Consider the following 17,821-nt stretch of genomic DNA (forward strand, 5'->3'; position numbering starts at 1 on the left):
CCACATTGAATTGTGGACACGGGCCCAATACGACGTCGTTTTTTAAAAAAAACGCGTCATTTAGTTTTAAAAAAAAATATTCGCGCGCGTTTTGCCGTTAACGGCGTTATTTTTTTTTTTTTTGGATTATGAATGTACAGTTATGCCGTTATGAATGTACAGTTATGCCGTTATAAATATACAGTTATGCAATTATGAAATTATGAACACAGAGCTCTAACATTATGAACTTACAATTATTGAACATATATAGTGATAAAATTATGACCATGGAGCTTTAAAATTGTGAATATAGAGCTTCGAAGATTATGAATGTACAGTTATGGAGTTATGAATGTACAGTTATAGAGTTATGAATCTACAGTTATGGAGTTATGAATCGACAGTTATGAGATTATGAATCTACAGTATGGAATTATGAATGTACAGTTATTGATCAAATTATGAACAAAGAGCTCTAACATTATGAACTTACAATTATGAACATATAGTGATAAAATTATGAACATAGATCTCTAAAATTGTGAACATAGAGCTTCGAAAAGTATGAATGTACAATTATGGAGTTATGAATGTACAGTTATGGAGTTATGAATGTACAGTTATGGAGTTATGAATGTACAGTTATAGAGTTATGAACGTACAGTTATGGAGTTATGAATGTATAGTTATTAACATATAGTAATAAAATTATGAACATATACTCTTACAATGAAGCGGTCTGAAATTTTAAAAAAAAAAAAAAAAAAAAAAGAAAGAAAAAGGAGATAACAGTGCCTAGCGGCACTGTTACCCGTGTCCAGCAAGCATGCTGGACACGGATCCAACGCATAACGATTGGATTTTATGTCCATATTACCCGAAAATTACAAATATTAAAAAATCAAATGGGCTCACATGAAATTAGTGGGCCAACAATACAATAAATCAATCATTATTGTGTGGACTATATTTTGTATGATGTAAAATAATGTACATTCAATAAAAAAAATATAATTTTAATATATTAAAAATGTACATTGTATTTAGGAGGAGATGTACATTATTTGTGTATTAAATGTACATTATATTGTATAATATACATTCAGTACACATATAATGTTCATTTAATATATTAAAAATGTACTTTTTGTTATGGTTCACATAACAATTTGCCACAATAAACATACAAGATAGCATTTTATTGCATAACAAAGGTTATCCACTGCACTTTACAGACACTCATTTTTTCATTTTATTGCAAAGTATTATTAAATTATTAAATACCATTAAAAATAAGACATGTAAAACTTTCTTCTTTTATATATATATATATATATATATATATATATATATATATATATATGGGTGTGTTTGAAAACCTGGAAAATGATTGGAAATTATTTTTCGAATTTCTAGGGGGCGTTTACTAACTGAAAATTTCCAAATTTGAAAACTGAAAACTGGAAACGTGTTTACTATGCTATTTTCCAATTTTCAAATTTGAGAACAGTTCTCAATTTCTTAAGAAATCTGAAACACGAAAAAAATATGTTTTCAGATTTGAGAACAATCCAAACACGGGTGAACAGTAACCAAAACATGCATCGATTCCTGGCCACTTCTTTTTTCTTCTTTCTTCTTTCTTCGTCACTTTTCTTCTTCACCTTCTTCACTTCATATCATTTCTCATTTACAAACACCCTCACACAGCTTCAATACCCAACTCCCCTCAATCGTTAATCCTTCGGAGTCAGTACCCATACGCGGCGACGACGAGCCTAGAGTGGGTGGGCGACGGTAGTTCGAAATCGCCGACTTTCGTTGTACCATACGCGGTTACAAGAGGCGACTTTCTCTGTACCAGGCGCGGTCACAAGAGGCGACACTCCGGGATAAATACCGATTGCTGAAAATATGGAAGCCGATGTTTCTATCCTCCTAGCGTCAAACCTGTTATCTTTTCTCATATTTTGTTTGTATTTCCCAGATAAGGGTTAGGGTTTTGAATTTTGGAATTGGAGTTATGCTGAAAATCTGGGTATTATTTCCGCTCTTTTTCTTGTGTTTTGCGTTGATTTCATTTTCATTTTGTTTAAAGTTTTGATTTTGTTTTTATTTTTGTTATGATTTGGTACTTGGTAGTGTTAATGTAAGGTTGAATCTATATTCGTTGTTTTTTTGGGTGTTTAAGATATCATTGACATGATATTTTCATTAAGTAGTGGAATCTTTTTTTTTTTTTTTTTTTTTTTTGAATTCCTTATTACACTTTGGAAGTGTTGAACATTTGAGTGGAGAATGAATTTCGGAAATAAGTACAGGTAAACAAGTTTTCATTCAGTTTTCGAAAACAGAGAATTTTCAAAAACAGAGAATATAAAACATAAAACAATTTTCTGTTAGTAAACGGGCCCCTAGTGTTTGGCTGGGTTGGAAAATGAGAAGTCAAAGGAAAATGAGGCATAGACAATGGAAAATGAGCTCAACTTTATGGAAAATAACTTCTCATTTTTTTGGGGGAAGTCATTTTCCGGAAGGCTACTTTAACCTACAACAACAACTACTATCTTCTCTGGTTTCTGGCCAGACACCAGAGAGCAGTGCTCTTTGGTTTCCGGCTAGACACCAAACTCTGGTTTCTGACTGGAAACCAGAGAGTAAGTACTGCTCTCTGGTTTTCAGCCGCCGAAAACCAGAGAGAACGACGGAAACCAGAGAATTTTGTACTCTCTGGTTTCCGTCATTTTTTTTTTGTTTTGTTTTTTTTTTTTAAAAAAAAATTAATAAACAATATTATTTGATTTTAAAAATACATATTATTATTATTATTTATAATATTATTGTAAATTTTATATATTTTAAACAAAATAATTAATTATATAAAAAGTTTAACTATACAATTACATCATTTTCATAAGGGAAAATGGTCAAATAGGCCCTCAAACATTTGTTAAAAAGTCAATTAGCCCTTCTAACTTTTTAAAGGTTCAATTACACACATAAACAATGCATTTTGAAGCAATGAAGCCTAAATACAAGTAAATGACCTGCTATCATAGGTCATTGAAGATCTGTCCATTTTTCAACGTATTTTCAGGCAAAAAAGTGACCGGCGACCGTTCGACGGTCACAGACTCCGGTGACCACTGTGGTCACCGTCGACGGTCGCCGGTCACTTTTTTGTCTGAAAATACGCTGAAAATACGTTAGAAAATGACCGGATCTTCAATGACCTATGATAGCAGTCATTTACCTGCATTTGAGCGTCATTGCATCAAAATGCATTGTTTATGGCTGTAATTGTACCTTTAAAAAGTTGGAGGGGCTAATTGACTCTTTAGCAAATGTTTGAGGGCTTATTTGATCCTTTTCCCTTTCTAGAAAATGAGTCAAACACACAAAGACAGTTTTCTGTTGTGCAGCCAAACACGAGAAAGGAAAATGATTCATTTTCCAGAAGTCATTTTCCTGCTTTTCAAACGGACCCTAAAACTAATTTTACACACGCATTACACGAATAGACTAATGTCTAATGTTTATATTTAAATAATTATTTCAAAGTACATCAATGCAATATTATATAGTATAAGTTCATACGTAGGTAATTAAATGTCAAATTTGTTTATTTAAATAGGTAATTCAAAGTTTATGAATGCAATATAATATAAGAGATTCATTATAATTGTCACTAAAATAAATATTTTTAACTTTGTAAAATTGATAGTCTAAATACTTAGTCTAAAAATGATAGTCAAAATAAATATTACTTTTGGTTTGAATTTCTCTAAGTCTTATTAATTATATTTTGGATAGCATTGTCATCATCTTCATCCTCACTATTTGTCACCTTATTTTTTGTTGGTAGTATGTCAGTTGCAATTAGGTTACTAGTGGTAGTATTGATGATATCGTCATGCAATGAGATTATGGTGTATGAAGGTGTGGATTTGCATTCAAAAAAATGAGTGAATTTGTCTTGTTGTGTATATATGACTGGGATATTAGTTGTACTATGAACTCTTGATATTGCAAGCATGTTGATATTTCCAGTGGTAATATTTTCCCTTACATGTTTCATGTGGAAGTATTGAATAAAATATTAATATTTATTATATTTGTAGAAGGTTCATGAGTAATACATCTTGTTTGATTTTCATACTCCGTACTTGTTTACTTGATAGACGATAGTAAGAGCAATAACTCTGCATGTAGTCCGAATACTAATGCCGCAACGTGTCCAGTTTCATCAACAATTTTTTCACATTCATTTTTGCACATGTTCATTTTCAAGTTCATATCTTTGGAATTAGTATGAATGTGTGTAGTACTTGATTTTGTGTGTGTGTGTGTGTGTTGATGTTTTTTTTTTAAAATTTTTTTTTATTGAATTGATACTCATCTTTGAGTTAAATTGTTTGTCACTTTGTGTATAAACCTTTTAAAACAGTGCTACATAATATATACCAAGTGTTTTTGTTGTGAATGTTGATGCTGATTTTGTCTTTAATCTAAGCATGTTGAATATAGAAGATGAAATGAATTGTAAATTTATATTAGTTATAATATATATAATGAATGCACAATAAGTATTTTACATACATGATCAATGAATGCAGCAACGGTGAATATTTTAAATTTTTTTTCATTTTCTTGATATGCCAAATTGATTATAGCATTGTTGCAAAATGCAAATAAAAGATGAGAATAAATAATTTAAAATATATGATTACAATAGATAGATATTATTATAATAATGTAATTAAAATTAACTTTAAACCGAACCGAAGTGCCAACCCCTAATTTCAATATGGTAACCAAACACTATATTACTTTAACCATTTATGATTATATCATTGAAAAAAAAGTTTAGGAAAGGCAGTTGGCAGAAACATGTGAAAAAACACGTCAGAGATTCAGGATCCAAGGGTACAGATAGGTAGATAGCTGTTCCCTTCACAATTTTACATGCGACTTTAAATACCCGAAAATGTTATAAAGGGAAAACAAATCCATATTTAACTACAACAACTACCGTTCCACGCCACGTCCCTTCCATAGAGATTCTCTGTACTTCAGACATCGCTAAATTCTCAATCTTCCATCGTCTTCGATCCAACTTTTTCAGCTCAACAACAATAATTGCTTCAATTATACCCGCAATCTTCCTTTTTTTGTTTTTCCAATTCCCCCTCTCCCAAGTCTCTCTATGTTCTGTACTCTTTTGAAACCCTAACATCGTCGGGACTTCTCAATGGCGGAACCACCGAGAATTATCACCGCCGGCGCTGCGGAGACCAACAGCTGCAGTCCGCTGGCGTTGCAGACCAGCTCGCGCTCCGTGACGGAGACGGTGAACGGCTCGCACCGCTTCGTGATCCAGGGGTACTCGTTAGCCAAGGGGATGGGGGTGGGGAAGCACATCGCCAGTGACAATTTCTCCGTCGGTGGTCACCAGTGGGCTATCTACTTTTACCCGGACGGTAAGAACCCCGAGGATAATTCCGCGTACGTGTCTGTTTTTATCGCTTTGGCTAGTGAAGGGACGGATGTTAGGGCTTTGTTCGAGCTCACTCTGATTGATCAGAGTGGCAAGGGAAAACACAAGGTTCATAGCCACTTCGATCGCTCCCTCGAGAGCGGCCCCTACACGTTGAAATACCGCGGCAGCATGTGGTAATCTCTTCATTTTTTTTTTAAAAAAAATCTTTTGCTTAATTATATATATATTTTTTCATGTTTCTTAGCTCAATATGATGTTGCTAGTTGAGATATTTGATGGATGACTTTAGTTCATTAGAATTCAGGAATTGAAAGATTCTGATGGCATGTCTTGACTTTATCAGTATCTGGTTCTGTAGGTTCTGTTCTTTCATTATGCTGAATTATTAAGGTTTTTTTTTTTTTTTTTTGGGAATGCAAAATTAATGGATCTCCTTACCAACTATATATAAGATGTACTATATTCAGAGTTTGCTTGTAGAGTAATTCAACAAGCAATGCTGGAATTACTAAATTTGTTAAGAACTTATTTATACCTTCAATTTGATATTTTCATTGCATGAAGTATTAGTGATGTGGTTTATATTGAGTCAGTGTATTAATTAGTTTTTTAGATTTCGAACAAACAATTGATTGTTGAATAGAAAATTTTAAACTCATTCAACCAGCTTCTAGTCTTCTATCAATGATTTTTTCTTCAATGCAATAAGTACTTAAATAGTGTGAATGTTGGGGCAGTACCCACTGGTCTATTGGGCCAGCCACTCTGCACACGCAACGGTTGGCCTATCAGTGCCTGAGCCCAGGCCCAGGTCGAAAATCTGAGAGGTTCTTAGAGTTGCATTAAGATTGGACCAGAGAGCTATTGTAGCTACAAGTGGACTGCCAATTGGAGTTATACAAGGACCGAGGAGTCCAGCCTAGTTGGGCACCCAACTGGTTTTCCTGGCCTAGAATTTGCCTTCATATTCCTAATTGCCTTGCCATATAATGATGTGGCGGTGATTTATGCAACCCTAGGGCTGTTGTTACTTGCAAAGCGAAGTATTTAGTATTTACTAATTCTAGTATAGCAAGTATATCTTAGGAAGTAGTTCTCTAATCCTAGGTTGGGAAGGCGACAACCTGAGTTATGCACTTAGGGGCAGTGTGTCTCACCTATTTAAACATTGTTCACAATCACACAATATCTACTACATCTTAAGCATTATAAAGCACCTTTGTGTTGAAAAACATGTGACGAAATTCAACATACAAGCATGCATAGAAATATGAAGGGTTGTTGGCTTTTCCTAAGTTGGGTATCTTAGGTGCCTTTTTGTACTAGTATACAACTATACATATGTTTGCGCTCCACTTTTATACAATGCAATAAAATTTGCTCCTTTTCTTCTCTAAATTCAACATGAACTAAAGCCATTCTAACCTTATCTTTTATGGCAAAGAAATAGGTGAATAGTGCTGACTCCCTCTGCTGTCCTCACTGCCAGAGCCCACATGTTGGTGGGTGTGACCACCTCTGGCGACCTTTTTCAACAAAATTCTCCAGTTTTACTCATGACCTTTCTACAAATATCCTATAAAAGTTTCATACAATTCTAGAAACAATGGTTGAAAGTTTCAAGTGCAAGTTAAAGTTTAAAGTGTTTCAAGTTCCAAATTCTTTAAGTGTCCATGACGTCGTGTTCAAGTGTTCATGTTTAAGTCTTCAAACTTGTGTTCAAGATGCCAATGTGAACACCAAAGGTTAAGTCAAGTGTGTAACAAGCTTGGGGCACATGTGGCCCCAGCTTGAGGTGGAGTATTGAAAAACATGTGAGGCAATTAAACAGACAAGCATGTGTAGAAATATGAAGGGTTGTTGGCTTTTCCTAGGTAACTAGGTTGGGAATCTTAGGAGCCTTTTTGTACTAGTATATATATGTGTGTGCTCCACTTTTATATAATGCAATAAAGTATGCTCCTTTTCTTCAAAGTTTAATGCTCATTTGCTGGTTGGTTATGCTATGTTGAGGATTGAAACAAGTATATGAATGAATTAGGCTCATTCCTGACCTGGATGTTTGGTATGCTATGTTTAAACAAGCATGAATGAATTAGGCTCTTCCCGACCAATTCAAGAGTCTAGACCTGGAATTTCCAAAACATATCTATACCATTTCTTCCTCTTTCCCTTAAACCTTGTCAGGACTAATTAACTGAAAAGAATTTTTTACTTACATAGATACGTGTATTACTTATATAGAATCAGTACTTTGTATTTTTGTTTGTGTTGAACTGGTATATGTGTCCTCGAATACATTGTATATATAAAAAAGAAAGAAAAATAACAAAATAAATCAATTTACAAAAGCCTATAGAGGATCCCTCTGTTCACAACCCCATCTTCTAGTTCTCTTCTCCTCTCTGTACTTCACTCCTGCTTACTGTTATTACCCCCTCCATGCCTCTTGTCTCCCTGGACAACCTTTCCTTCTCTGAAGCCTATCTAAGAGCAATTCTTCTCTTTACTATATCCTCATTTATTTGATGATATTTGATTGCTCATTGTCTGAATCTCATCATCTTGTTGATTTTGAGGCCAACATTCAAGCGTGGGTAGTGGCTTCCAAATAACTGAAACTCAAATGAACCAAACTTACCAAATTAATTTCAGTGCATTTTTAACCCTATTTGTAATTCAGTTCAATGGAAAATTGGAAATGCAAACTGAAATCTCAGTCTCAGTTTTGTATCCAAATGTATTCAATACTTCATGCATCTCTCACCTTAACTTCTCTTATTATTATTTTTATGAGGGTGTTTTGGATTAAATTGTCTGTGTTAAATCTTTAAAAATATATTTATGATTTATATTTGATCTTTAGAGGAGCAATGGACTGAGTTTGAGCAGTAGAGCTACGGATTTGAGCCATCCTTCTCTATGAACACACCAGATTGTTGTATCTATAGCCTCTTTTACCAAGAATAACTGTGTTAAACTGTTGCCTTCACTGCTTTGCAAGCGTTATGATCTAAGGAACTTTGAGTTGGCATTTTTATTATTTGATACCATTTTTGCCTTTTTTCCCAGTGGCTTCTGCTGCAACCCAGGACTGCTGTTGACTTGTTTTTATGTTGAAATTTGTAGGGGATACAAACGCTTTTTCAGGCGAACATCGCTTGAAACTTCAGATTATCTTAAAGATGACTGTTTGAAAATTAATTGTACTGTTGGAGTTGTACGTTCTACAATAGACTGTTTAAGCTTGCCTTCAATTCAAGTCCCAGATTCTGACATTGGTGCACATTTTGGCATGCTTTTGAATAATATGGAAGGCTCTGATATTATTTACAATGTGGCTGGAGACAAATTTTATGCCCATAAATTGGTTTTGGCTGCTCGTTCTCCAGTTTTTCACTCACAGTTACTTGATGTAGCAGATAGTGATAAGCAGGAAATTGTAATTACTGATATGGAACCCAAGGTCTTCAAGGTTAGCAACAGGGCATATACTTTCTTTTACTGGTTGTGTGGGATTGGATTCATCTTCCCTGCAGCGGGTTTGTGAAATGCCTTTGATTTATCTATCTATCCATTAACTGCTGTATAGATGTTGACAGTAATTTTATGTGGTGACACAGGCTATGCTGCACTTTGTATATAGAGATGCTCTTATGGAAGATGACCTGGAAGCATCTAGCCCTTCATCCATTCCTTCTGTATCTGATACATTAACTGCAAAATTGCTAGCAGCAGCTGATTGTTATGATTTGGGAAGACTCAGGCGGATGTGTGAAGCTCGTCTCTGCAAAGATATCTCTGTGAACACTGTTGCAAACATTCTTGCTCTTGCTGATAGTTATCATGCCACAGAACTCAAAGCCGTCTGCCTTAGATATGCTGCTGAAAATTTGTCTGGTATGAGCCAATTGCGTTCCTTGATTCTGTCCAATATTCTCTAATGCTTTATTTACTTGAAAACTTTCGTAATATTGTATATTCTAGGAAGGAAGATAACCTATTCTGTTGTTCATATGATTTTTTGTGTGCATGAAACCTAAGATCTTGTAGAGGCTTCTATCATCTCAATCAAAATGTCTGTGGTTTCCTTATTTTTGCAAGGGTTTGCACCCAAAACTCTTTCTTGATCATATCTCAGTTACAAGGATTTCTCTACCTCCACACGATTCATGCCCTTAATAATTTTTGCTAGCTGTTCAACATCTCCAGTGTGGTTTCTGTTACTGTTGGCATGCACAACATTTTCACTAGAGGATTTACCAGGAAGTAAAACACAGTTAATAAGATAAAGATAAGTTAGGTTTAGGTGCATGATGGCTGGTGTGACATTTATCATTTTCCAATCTGTTTTGAGATGGAGCATTGTTATTGAAGTTAGAAAAACTAAACATGCCCTTCTGGCTGATATATATTTGGTATCTTGGTGCCAGCTGTGATGCAGTCAGATGGCTTTGAATACCTAAAAGTGAACTGTCCGTCACTCCAGTCAGAACTTCTGAAGACAGTAGCTGGTTGCGAGGATGATTGCAGCAGTGGAGGGGCAAAGTCGCGGAGTGTTTGGGCACAGCTTTCAGATGGTGGTGATACCAACGGAAGAAGGGTACGTCAACGAACCTGATTTACATAGGAATCTTAGTTGTTATTCTTCTGTATAATGGGTCAAGAAGAAATCTTGGGACACGATAACAGTCTCATAGAATGAATTCATAGTTTTTGTGAAAGGGGGTATGTAATAGCACAGATGTATGATGGTGTTAAATAGCTGGGCCTGGGGCTAAGTAGTCAAGGTGGGAAGTTTGACACTAGTACCTTATCTTCTACTGCCTCTGTAATTAAGGATATTGTTTGTTCTTGTTAACTGCTTTCTATTCTGAGAGAGATTTCTGCTACCAATACTGTAATTATGTCTTGAACCATACATATCATTCTATGTTTTTAAGCTGTTGAACGAGGTTCGTAACTAGATGTAGCATGCACGAGTTTTGTTGATTGATCTGTTGATACATGCTAGAATTTTATTCGATTTTTTTATTATATATATTTGAATGTATGAATTTATCCCAGACACTAGTCTGGTAACACCTTGTAATGTTGAGTTTAGTTGGATTGAAGTAAATGATGGAGGTTTTGTTGAGTTTGTTTGTAGTTGTTTTGGGTATTTTGTGATGCATTTTTCCCTTCCCATATATCAATGAGATATATGTCGGGGTAATTGACTAAAGAGCAATGCTATAAACTTCTTCAGTATTTTTTTAAAAAAACTTCTCATCCTGTTGTGGTTATCATCTGAGTGGTAGTTAAACTCGATATTAAAATTTATCCGTTATTAAGAACAAATTTTTAATGGTATATTTACTTCTCTATGTTTTTGAAGATATGAAAAATATAGAAGATGACAGAAAAATGAAAATCATGTACTGTATTTACATATCATATTTATTTAAAATTAAAATTGACTATTTACATTTTTATTACGGTTGAAATTAATATTTTATGATGTTGAATTATAATTTGTGCTTTTGCACTAAAGCTGTATAGATTTGTTGCTTTCAAAATATTAGTTATATAGACCCTAACCTAATATTGAAATTGTATGTCAAATAGGCCCTCGAACTTTAACTTAAAAGTTAATTAGGCCCCTAAATTTTTTAAAGGTGTAATTACACTCATCAACGATTCATTTAAGTGTAATGAAGCCCAAAAATAAATTAATGACCTGCTATCACAGGTCATTAGGGTTCAGGCCACCTTTTCGCGAAATTTTCGGCAAAAAAAAAAAGTGACTGGTGAAATTTCCGGCAAAAAAGTGACCGGCGGCGAGCATTCGTCGGTCGCCCGTCACTTTTTTTTTTTTGCCGAAAATTTCGCCGGTCGGTCATTTTTTTGCCGAAAGGTGGCCTGAACCCTAATGACCTGTGATAGCAGGTCATTAAATAGCAGGTCATTAAATTGTTTTTAGGCTTCATTGAATCTAAATGAATTGTTGATGGATGTAATTGCACATTTAAAAAGTTTAGGGGTCTAATTGACTTTTAAGCTAAAGTTCGAGGACTTATTTGACCCTTTTCCCGTATATTTATATTCAGATGGTGTCAGTTTAAGTATTGAAGTGTTGATCCATCTATGATTAATACGCCGTATATTTTTCAATCGATGTGTTTAATATCTGATGAAGATAAAAAGTAACACATTTTAAACAATTAAAATTTCAAAACTAATCAACTTTTATATTCAATGATCAAAGTCAGGGATCGAAAAAGAAAAGAAAAAGGTCACTGTTTAATAAAATAGTTAGCCTACAGTTAATTTTAATTGATTTGACCATTATTAGCTGTTTAACTTGATTAAACAATTAATATGAGTGTTTGATTAATTAGCTTTTTGTAACAACTTATTGCTTCAAAATATTAAAATTCAAATCAATTTTTTGAGAAATACATTTTGTATGTAATCAGCTCACTAATGTTATCAACTAGTCAAGTCCACTAACTCAATAAGCTCACAACTATTTACCAAAAAAAAAAAAAAAAAAAAAACACACACACACACACACAATACTTAGAGGACCAAAACAGAAAGAGTTTTTTGCACTTTTAGTCCCACGACTATAGTGGCACTGGCAGAATTGATCCACGACTTTTGAACCTTGCAATTTTAGTCCACGACTATTGATTTTTTTGCAAAAATGGTCCTTCCGGCCACTTTTCCGTCAAAATTTCACCGGAAAAAAAAAATTCTCCATTTTTAACCGGGTTAAAATTGACATTTTACTTATCTCAAAAAATTAAAAGAAAAAAATTGATATTTGACTACATACATTATTACTGGGCTACATACTACTGCCCCAGGCGGCGGAGTTCCTGGAGCAGGCAGGGCTGTCAGTAAGCGGTGGAGCGGCCGTGGCGTTCTCCGGGCTAGTTGGGTTATCCGGCAGCAGCATTGGAGTGGTACATGTACTCCGCCGCCTGGGGCAGTAGTATGTAGTCCAGTAATATTGTATGTAGTCAAATATTAATTTTTTTCTTTTAATTTTTTGAGATAAGTAAAATGTCAATTTAACCTGGCTAAAAATAGAGAATTTTTTATTTTTCCGGTGAAATTTGGACAGAAAAATGGCCGGAAGGACCATTTTTGCAAAAAAATCAATAGTCGTGGACTAAAATTGCAAGATCCAAAAGTCGTGGATCAATTCTGCCAGTGCCACTATAGTCGTGGGACTAAAAGTGCAAAAAACTCAAAACAGAAATGGCCTGGGGCTAACACAACCAAGTGAAGAAAGACATGTGATCTGATCCTAAAAGACACCCACTCAATCTTTCCTCACATATTTTCCACCCTTTTCAGACTGAAACTTGGAAAAATCTGACAAAAATTGAAATATATCTCAACCCAATATAGACAACACACACCTTTACCAAACCCATAAAGCAGTTTTGTATATATGGTAAGGCCCAAATCTGATTACTGAACTGACCAAACACAGACCTGAAATTGTACATGCAACATGGGAAACACACAACATATGCATAATAAATTCAGGGAGACAACCATAATAAGCACACTATTATTCTGGTTGGAGACAGCATATGTTTTTGGTTGAGTCACAGCAATGTCAACAGAGATGAATGGAAATTTGATTCAAAACAAAATACAACTGAAAATGGGTAGCAATGCCATTAGCAGGATCATCTGATGGGAAAAATTGCGTGGGAGACCGACCGACCGACCTATGTTCGTTCAATAACAAAATGTTCTTTCTTGGGCAACTTTGAAACTATAATTTTCTTTCAATCCCAAGAAATCGATTAGAAAGTGGACATGGCATCCCAAGCACAAGAATCTTGTACACACCCTAGGCCCGTTATTTTTTTGCAGTCCTTGCTAAAATCATCAAAGAGAACTGCCCCAAATGCATCTTTTAGGATTGAGTGGTTTTTACCATGATCTGCCTTCATGTCAAAACAATTTGAATCAAGCAAGAAGTCGGGCCTGGAAAACATCTCCTCGTGGTTTGATGCATCATTCTTGTCATCACATTGTACTGATACTGACCCAGCATCCTCTTGCTTAGCTTCGTCTCCTTCAAAATGATAGTAATTCCAAAAATTCACATTATGAGAAAATACACGGTTTAGGAATTTAACAAAGAATAAATATCCTCACCTGGCATTGTTTCAACTGACTGGGGCTCATCTAATGAACTTCCACTGATAGGGGTGTATTCACTAAACACCGATGCAACAGAATGACCTAGAGGAGAGATTGGGTCTCCATATGCTTCCAATTCTGTGCCATCAAGATCTGGACATGAACTATCCATTATGTCACCAGGCATCATGAAAGCACCAGAGGTCTGTTCTGATGAATTACTTTTTGTATGCTTCAAAGTCTGCGACTCATAAAGTACAGCATCAAGCAGGCCACTGTTTCTTGGAGAAAGACTACCTGATCCAGTATTATGTTCGGTTGGAGGCGACTGAATCAATGTGTCAACAGACTCTAGAGAAGGAAGAGGGGAGGAAGGTGAGCCCCAGCTACCCATCTGACTTTGGAGTGAAGGGAGCTCCAGCTTCTTTGCCCATGTGGGCTCCAAAGAAGAGGAGTTGCCATTTAAAGAGGCATGGCTGCCAGAGATTACACCCGAGAATGATGGGTGACTAGATGCAAGACTGTGATCGTATGCAGAAGAAAACACAAAGGATTCTGCAATCTCTACAGAACTGTCATTCTGATATGGACTGCAGGCTGGAAGAATATCACCGGCATTGGCATTTAAACCAGGGAACAAGGGCTCTGATCCCCGTATACGTTTAGAAGGGTGCATGGTTGACAGGACCGACCTGTTGCCATAAGAAGAATTGAGGCCATGTGCCAGCAGGCTACTTGCAGGAATATCAAGCAAGCTACTTGGAGGAATATCAAGAAGTGCTGGTGGATACAACTGCTGATTCACCTCCAAACTCTTGAATTCCACAGCTGGGATCTCAAAATTGTTGATCTGCAAAAGATCAGGATGGTGTGTTCCCCCATTTGGGAATGTGCTGAAATCTTCATTTTGTTTGCTCTCATTTAAGGCTTTCAAACAGATATCTGGAGGATATATTGGCAAGCCAGCACGCTGTCTTCTCTTGATTCTGGTATTCCAATAGTTCTTTATCTCATTATCTGTGCGCCCAGGCAACTGAAAGGAAGATGACAATGGCAAGATGGGCTAAGTAATAGTCAACCACAAACATGAACTACATATACAGATGAAATTAGTCTTGATTAATGATGGGAATTTCTGTACAGCAGACCTAAATGAACATGCCAATCAGCAGAAAGATTCTCCTAAAAAGGTTTCCCATCGTAGTTTGTTTTTAGAGATGGAAAATTAAACCTTCTGACTAAGAAACAAATAGGATTTTATAATTACAAGAACCTAAGTTTATGTGTTTAGAGAAGCAAGAAAAAAAAAACAATAAAACAAAAAATTTTTCTAAAAAAAACATGTCACGTCCTTGAATTATTCAGAAGGTTAAAATATAAGTTATAATAATAAATTCATATACAGAATTTTTCGGCAGCAAAATTATAGGAAACAAATTACTTAAGGTTATAGTAATTGCAAAATATTAGCATGGAGGGAGAAGATATTCATGAGCCACTATAAATATGCAGTCCTAGGTGTAATGCTATGAATCATGAATTCCATCATGCAAGAAAACAACACTCTCCAACTAATTGATGTGGTTGTGTTTCTACATCCATGAATTGCATGAAGTATTAGTTAGTCAAGAACTGGAAAGCAAAAGAATACTGAATTCCTTTACTTTTCCTTTCTGTTCAGGCTGCCATTTTGGGTTTAGGGTTGCAGTTGGGGAGTGGGGGTAATTGGATGGTCATAAGTTTCCATATATGCAAGCTATTTCATTACTTGTATAAATATGTATACCAGCAAACACAATCAAGACCACAGAGGAAAAGGGTTATAAAAAAATATCTTGAATTTTCACCTAATTTCTTGAGGCTGGTATGTTTAGATATAAGAAACAGGTAATATTTCTGGATAGTTCTGACTTAAATCTGGACAAACTCCCAACTGCAGAAGACACATGTGGAAGGACTATTAGTGGCTAAGAGGAGAAACTGGATAGATCAAATGAGGGATCATACACACCTCAGCAGCCATTCGCGCCCATTTGTTTCCCATTTTAGCATGGAGTTCTATAATGCGGCTCTCTTCCTCTGGAGTGAATGCTCCTTTCTTTAGATCTGGTCTCAGGTGATTTGCCCATCGCAAACGACAACTTTTTCCACAGCGAGCAAGCCCAGAATGCTTCTGCACAGCATTCCAGTTCCCCTCTCCATGTTTTGTTACATATTCTACTAAAATTGCATCCTCTGCAGATGTCCAGGGACCTTTCTTCAGCGTTTTACCTCCAACACTTCCTGCATTTCCCCCACCAGTAGTATCGTCACTTATACCACCTTTTGAAGTCATTTTGTCCTCAATTTCGGTTTTCATGCTTGAATCCTGGAATGAAGAATAATAATCGAAGGTCAACACATCAACAAACGTGAAAGAGTCTCATAGACCCATGGTCAAGAGTTCAATCTCAATACCCCTCTGATCTACCAAAAAATAAACACCAAAACACAGTTTCAAAATCAACAGTATGGTGATTTACTGATTTATGAACCCATGTTTAGAAATTAGAAAGCTGTTCAATACATGTGAACCCAGCAATAATTTGGAGATAAAAAGCACACAGAGAATTGTAAGAATCTAATAAACTTGGAAACATCATGACTACTCTCTGCCCCCAGCCCCCCACTATCGTCTAACAAACACCCCGGTTAACAAAGGAAAAAGGAACAAACTTGTACAAAATTATAACTGAATGAATAATGTGCTTCTCCACAAACTGCTTAATAGAACGAAAGAAAGAATAGACCGCACACAAAGGCAGGTAAAGAAAAATGCATGACCACTGACATACAAGCACACAGGTTCAGCTGACAAAAGAAAAGCAGCCCCATGACAAGCGAGAACTCAACCACATACATGCCACCACGCCTACACTTAACTTAGCTCTTCAGTTTTAGCTAAGGGATCTGAAATGCACCATGATCAAACTAAGAAGACAACAAGAATTACAACACATTTCAACTTAAAACACAGATTATAACCAGAAACACAATGTTTAAAACATATTAATATATTCGAAACACCCTCATGCTAAAACCAGGAAATAAATATGAGTAAGCATTGTGAAGTAGTGGCAGGGCTACTTATAATACATTTAACAGAATCCATATAGAACTTAAGAACAAGACGATATTCATAATTAAAACATAGCAAACTCATAATAGTAATATGATCAGCGATTTCAGGCGTAGCCGAATCATGGAAATAATGAGCTCAACATTCTATATTTAACCGAACTATTGTTCATTTATGGAAATAATGATTAATCATCAGATATTTATTTACCTGATATCTGAGGTAAGAAAGCCGGGGAAGGTGTTCGGAGCGAGTGACCGCCGAGACCAGTCCCTCAAAAGCTCACAAAGATCCAGTCAAATTGAACCAACGACACCTAAACTAGCTTAAACCCGGAAAATCCAAATTCACCAATAAAATACTAAAAATCAAAACGGCACCCTATAAAAGCATGAATCAAAACCCGAAATTCGAAGTTCTATGAATGTGAAATGAAAATTAAAGGCAGATACGTAAAATCAATCATCAAAAAATAAAAAATCAAACTTTCAAGAACAGAAAAATCAAGCGCTATGGCGGTAGGTGAGAGAAGAAACGAAGAGCAAGATCCAATTAATGTGCTAAGAACGCGAGAGAGAAGGTGCCAGCTGATTATGGAATTCTGAAAGCGAAGGAAAAACGGATGAAAGAGAACGGGAGAGAGATGGCGAGAAATGAGAAGAAATAGAGGAGAGACTGAGAGAGATGAGGGATACTTAACACCTCATTTATAGATTTTGCTTAATTATTAAACATAATTAATTATTAGCTACTCTTCATTTAATTCAATATTAAACTTGGATACTTTACTTAAATTACTAAATACAAGTTTCAACTCTCTAATCAAGTGATCAATGAATATTCCTCTCAAAAGATTCTTTCAACTTTTCATAGTTTTATAAATTATTATATTATGTAAATTAAAACGAATATTTTTCTCAAAAAATTTTTCATCTTATAAATCATTTTAATTTAGCTAATTTTTAGTGAATAACTTTGTGATCTAGTGATATGAAGTGACTCTTCCAAATGAGAGGTAATGATTCGAGTCCTATTATAACATAGTCATTGTATTAAAAAAAAAAAACTAC

At 35.3% G+C, this 17,821-nt stretch overlaps 2 protein-coding genes across 2 annotated transcripts; one reads left to right on the forward strand and one right to left on the reverse strand.

Annotated features, from left to right (window-relative positions):
* The first annotated feature begins 4,972 nt into the window (after positions 1-4,972).
* On the forward strand, positions 4,973-10,474 carry LOC109192939 (BTB/POZ and MATH domain-containing protein 4). Its single transcript, XM_019343651.1, has 4 exons — positions 4,973-5,655; positions 8,612-8,957; positions 9,106-9,382; positions 9,916-10,474. Exons 1-4 carry the CDS (start codon positions 5,234-5,236, stop codon positions 10,101-10,103), a joined length of 1,233 nt encoding a protein of 410 aa, XP_019199196.1. The 5' UTR covers positions 4,973-5,233; the 3' UTR covers positions 10,104-10,474.
* A 2,534-nt stretch (positions 10,475-13,008) lies between these two features.
* On the reverse strand, positions 13,009-17,423 carry LOC109192936 (transcription factor GAMYB-like). The gene is made up of 4 exons (XM_019343649.1): positions 16,962-17,423; positions 15,645-16,001; positions 13,649-14,666; positions 13,009-13,565 (listed from the first exon to the last, which is right to left on the reverse strand). Exons 2-4 carry the CDS (start codon positions 15,990-15,992, stop codon positions 13,291-13,293), a joined length of 1,641 nt encoding a protein of 546 aa, XP_019199194.1. The 5' UTR covers positions 15,993-16,001; positions 16,962-17,423; the 3' UTR covers positions 13,009-13,290.
* Between the last annotated feature and the right edge of the window lie 398 nt (positions 17,424-17,821).

The sequence above is a fragment of the Ipomoea nil genome, unplaced genomic scaffold (genome assembly GCF_001879475.1).
Source record: "Ipomoea nil cultivar Tokyo-kokei standard unplaced genomic scaffold, Asagao_1.1 scaffold1834, whole genome shotgun sequence".
In the NCBI taxonomy this organism is placed as follows: Eukaryota; Viridiplantae; Streptophyta; class Magnoliopsida; order Solanales; family Convolvulaceae; genus Ipomoea; species Ipomoea nil.